This window comes from Pristis pectinata, chromosome 33, assembly GCF_009764475.1.
Source record: "Pristis pectinata isolate sPriPec2 chromosome 33, sPriPec2.1.pri, whole genome shotgun sequence".
Lineage (NCBI taxonomy): Eukaryota > Metazoa > Chordata > Chondrichthyes > Rhinopristiformes > Pristidae > Pristis > Pristis pectinata.
Window position 1 is genome coordinate 20033758 of NC_067437.1, and position 4743 is coordinate 20038500.

The 4743-nt window shown below is 50.8% G+C and overlaps 1 protein-coding gene across 1 annotated transcript; it reads left to right on the forward strand.

Annotated features, from left to right (window-relative positions):
* Positions 1-1148: 1148 nt before the first annotated feature.
* On the forward strand, positions 1149-4147 carry LOC127585647 (tumor protein p63-regulated gene 1-like protein). Its single transcript, XM_052043268.1, has 3 exons — positions 1149-1324; positions 2178-2331; positions 3998-4147. Exons 1-3 carry the CDS (start codon positions 1149-1151, stop codon positions 4145-4147), a joined length of 480 nt encoding a protein of 159 aa, XP_051899228.1.
* Positions 4148-4743: the final 596 nt, after the last annotated feature.

A 4743-nucleotide genomic window follows, 5' to 3' on the forward strand; every position in this document is an offset into this window, starting at 1 on the left:
AACTTTTGGATACCACTGTATATATATTCCAGTTATAAGCAAGGACAGTAAGGATGAGAACAGCCAGCTTTGGACAACTAAAGAAATCAAGCTAAAAGCTCGTGCATACAACATTGCCAAGAGTAGTGAGAAACTGGAAGATTGGGAATGCTTTAAAATGCAATGAAAAATCACAAAGTGAGCAATAATGAAAGGAAATATAGATTATGAAAAAACTAGCATAAAATATAAAAACATAGAAAAGGTTTCTCTAATTATATAAAACTAAAAATGGTGGCTAAAGTGCCCCTAGGTCCCTTGGAAGATGAGAGGGGGAATTAATACTGGGTAATATGGAAATGGCCGGGGCCTTGAATGACTATTTTGTGTCAGTCTTCACGTGGAGGACATGGTTAGAGAGATGTTGTGGATGCGATGGGATGTGAGGACCTCAATACAATCGCTGTCACTAAATAGGTAATGATGAGCAAACTGGTGGGTCCCCTTGTCTTGATGGGATCCATCCCAGGGTACTGAAAGAAATGGTGGAAGATGTAGTCAACATGTTTGTGATAATTTACCATCATTCTCTGTACTCTGGCCAGGTCCCAGCAAATTGGAAGATGCTGAATGTCACACCACTGTTTAAAAAAGGGATGTAGGCAAAAGGCTTGGCTAGTTATCTTAACGTCTTTAGTCGGGAAAATGCTTGAAGCTATCATTAAGGAAGACAGAAACATCTGAATAGAAGTGGTTCCATCGGGCAGACACAGCATGGATTCAGGAAGGGTAGGTCCTGTTTGAGAAACCTAATGGAGTTGGGTGGGTAATCAGGCCAGGGTGTGGTCTAGGGATATTGATCAGGCCAGTGTGTCAGTCGGGGTGGGGGAGTCAGGCCAAGTTGTGGTCTGGGGACATTAATCAGGCTGGGGTGCTTGTCAAGGGTTGAGGTTGGTTAGGCTTTGAATCAGGGCTTGGCTGTGGGTCAGTGGGTTGGTGATTGTCAGGCTCTGAATTGGGAGTCAGGGATAGGAGAGGATGTGTCTCAGGGTACGGTTACGCTGAGACTGGAGTTTAGATGGGATGATGCGTCTGATATTCCCATTGGAGAGTTTTGTCCCCAGGGAGCAGCAGTGACTGAATCCTTCTCACCATCTGTCCCACTCAGAATGGACCACTGGAACTGGGAGACTGAGAGACTGGTGCTGCTGACCCCTCGAGTGCTGCTGGTGTGTCACTATGACTTTGTGGGACTCTACTGTCACTTAATGCTGAGGATTCCCCTTCACTACATCGACAGCATTACAGTTGGACACTTCCAGTTCCCAGCCACCTCCCTCAGCAGGTGTGTAAACATTGGGGTCTCCGACAACTCAACCACTGGGGAGGGAACAGACGCACAGTCTGGGTTAGAGCAACAGGAATCTCTGGCCAGGAATCAGGTGCAGAAACCCAGGGTGTTTCATGCTCTTTCTACACCAGAGAATAGTTGACAGAGATTAGGAGCAGGAACCCTGGTTGATTCACAGCTCCCCAATTCAGGCATCAGTCCACCTGGATTGGGAGCAGGAAACTTTGCTGATTAAAACACTCCTTCTGGCAGAAATCAGTGAACAGGTATTGGGAGCAAAGGCATCGACTGAGATCAGGAGGAGGAACATTCCTGATTCGACTCCTCATTAGTCCAGTGACGGGGAATGGAGAAGGAACGTTGACTGACTTGTCACCCCCTCCCTCAATGACTCAGCTGTCACTGGACAGGGATCGAGAACAGGACCCCCGACGGACTCATTCCCTTCTTAACTCTGTGGACAGGGATCAGATGAATCCCGGACTGAATTATGCTTATCCCTTCCTGATCCAGGAGTTAGTGGACTGGGATTGGGAGCAGAAACCCAAACTGATTCCCCCCTCCATCTCCTACAGTGAATGGAGAGCAGGGACCCAGGCTGGTTCACCCTCCCCTCACTAACCTCGGGTCAGTGGATAAGGATTGTGTGAGGTGCTGTGTGGGTGTGAATCCCTGAGGCTTTGTGCATGTGTGAGGTTTCAGAGAGTAAGTAGGGGATATGTAGGGGAGTAACGGGTGGAATTGAAGCTGTATCCAGTATAGGGTGACAGTGGGGAGTGCCCCAGGGTATGAACATGTCTGAGTGTGACCTCTGATGTGAACTCATCCTGCTGCCCTTTGAACCCAGGCGATCCGGTCTCGGGCTGTGGGTTCAATGGGACAAACTGCGGCGACCATCGTTCCGTTCCTGGTGGAATCCGTGGTCTCGAGATCTGCCGTTTGTTATCCTGACAGAACACCCTGGGGCAGAGAGAGAGCACGAACTGTCCTCCCTCTGCAAGGTGAGGGTGGGGAGGGAGAATGTCAGGAGGAAGGAAGGTCAGAGGATGGAGGGCAAAAGGGATATCAAATGCGAGGCTTGCTAGAAGAAGATGTCGGAGGAGGGAGAGGGGATGGGTATGGGAGAGGAAAGAGGATGGAGGGAAGTGGGAGATGATGGAGCGAAATGGGAAAGGATGGACAGGGAAGAGTAGAGAGTGGATGAGGATGGAGAAAGGGAAGAGATGGGGAGGATATGGAGAAGAGAGGTAGAGGGGTGACTGGGCATATGGATTACAAGAGGGTGAAGGGATGAAGAGGTGGGACAGGTGGGTGCTGAGGAGGGAACGGAGAGAATATGGAAAGTGGGAGGAGGAGGGATGGGAGAGGGGAAGAGGGGTATAGATGGGAGGGGAAGGGAGAAAAGGTGGTGGAGGAGGGACAGGACAGGCGAGGGGGATGTGAGGGGGACGAGAGGGAGAGGAGTCATGGAGAGCGAGAGAGATGTGGAGGTGGAGAGGATGGAAATGTGAATGAGGAATAAATGAAAAGGAGAGAGATGGAAGGGGGAACCAGAGGGCCGATGGGAATGGAGCGGAGATGCGGGGATGAAGAGGGTGTGTTGGTGGGTGAATGAGGGTGGAGGAAGTGCAGATAAATGGAGATGAGAGTAGGCAGGCGCGAGTGGCGGCTGGTACAGCAGAATGCGGAGGGACTGAATGGGTGGGGTGACAGCAGAGTGAGGATAACGTTGGGCAGGAGGTGAGCAGAGAGGACGCTCACTCTCACAGTCCATCCTCTGTCATTCCCAGTCCACCTTTGGGTTCTAAACTTCTCCCACTTCTCACGTCAGTTGATCTCTCTGCCCACTCCCCAGAAACCCGATCGATTCCAGCTTCCTCACACCTCCAGTGTACCCTGATGACGCACTCCTTCATTCTCCCTCCGAATGGGCAATTCTATCACCTTCTGGTGCCTCTTCCCCAAACCACTAAGTATCTTGTCCAGAAAAGTCTGATCTCCGGTCAGATTATCAGTGTTCAGAGGAAGGGCCCCTGCTTACTATCCAAGTTCTTCCAACATTTCTGGTCCCGTTTCAGTCCCACAACGTTTTGGTCTAAAATCGCATCATGTACACACTCCACGAACGTTCCCTCCTCTGTATTATTGCCTGTTTGTTTTGGCCAAGGAAGACAGAGATGAAAGGCCCTACGGTTACTGTTGCACCTGTATTGCACAGGGCTTTCATTTCCTGTTTCCTCCAGCGACATCTTCGTTTGAGGTCCGAAAGTCAATCATGTGGCTTTCTTTGGATTTTGTCAAGATCACAACTACTGCATCCACTCTTTATCATAGGTATAAGACCACAAGGTCCAAGGGATTGGTAGCAGTTGCTTTTCTGAATACCAAGTCTTTACTGGTGGTGATGATGGCAGTTAACTCATTTTCCACCCCTCCCTCTGCACCCAACCTCTTTACCCATCTCTCTCTCGTTATCTACCTCTCTCCGCGCTTTACTCTCTAAACCCTCACTCTACTAGTTTCTGTCCATATCTCTCTGCATTCTCTCTCCAACTGAGCTGTCTCCACCCAAGCTCTCCCAGGGCCTGTCTACCACTCTCTCTTTCCGTCACCTTTTGCCCTCTATTTTCCACTCTCTGCCTCACCTTCCCTCTCCTCTGTCCACAGTTGCACCGTTTCCGCACCGAGCTGACCTGTCTGGTACAGATTGCCCAGCGGGATCAGCCCCTCCCAGGCCGAGCCAATGGCCCTCTCCTGCTCGAGAAACCGCTCCAGATGGAGACCACCCTGGGCTTCGTGTCTGCTCTCAACAACTAGTCACAGCTGGGCTATGCCAAACCTCATGGACTGTTTGCCTTCTAGAGGGTTGGTGTCCTGGGACCAGCAATGCAGCATCCCACTGCCAACCCCAAATAAACTCATCCAAGCCTCAACATCCCAGCACCATGACTGGGCGGTGTCGAGAGGGAGGGGAGGGGTATGAGAGCCGTGACCTGCGAGTGTCTCACGCAGCAACCCACTGCCAACAAATAAACTCATCCAGGCCTCAATATCCGACTGCTATTGATGGGTGTGTTGGGGTGGGGATGAGAATGAGAGTGGGGAGGGAAGAAAGGAGGGAGGTGTTCTGGGAGCATCGACCAGGCCACTGACAACCAAAAATAAATCTGTCAAAGCCTGGAAATCACAGAGGGATATCGGGAGAGATGAGAGGGAGGAGTATCCACAGATGGGGAAGAGTGACAGAGAAGAAAGGAGAGTGTGATTCGGAGGGTGAGAGGAGGTGGAGAGGAGGGAATGTCGGCCAAGAGGCTGCTGGGTGGAAGGTACAGTGTGAGAATGTGGGGAGGTGCGAGAGAGGAACAGGGAAAGGGAAGGTTATGGGATCATTGGGAGTGAGCACAGCGTGAGAG

Coding starts and splice junctions, on each gene's coding strand:
- LOC127585647 (XM_052043268.1), top strand. CDS start 1,149: ATGGACCACTGGAACTGGGAGACTGAGAGACTGGTGCTGCTGACCCCT. Junction 1,325..2,177: donor CCAGCCACCTCCCTCAGCAG/GTGTGTAAACAT, acceptor CTTTGAACCCAG/GCGATCCGGTCTCGGGCTGT. Junction 2,332..3,997: donor AACTGTCCTCCCTCTGCAAG/GTGAGGGTGGGG, acceptor CTCTGTCCACAG/TTGCACCGTTTCCGCACCGA.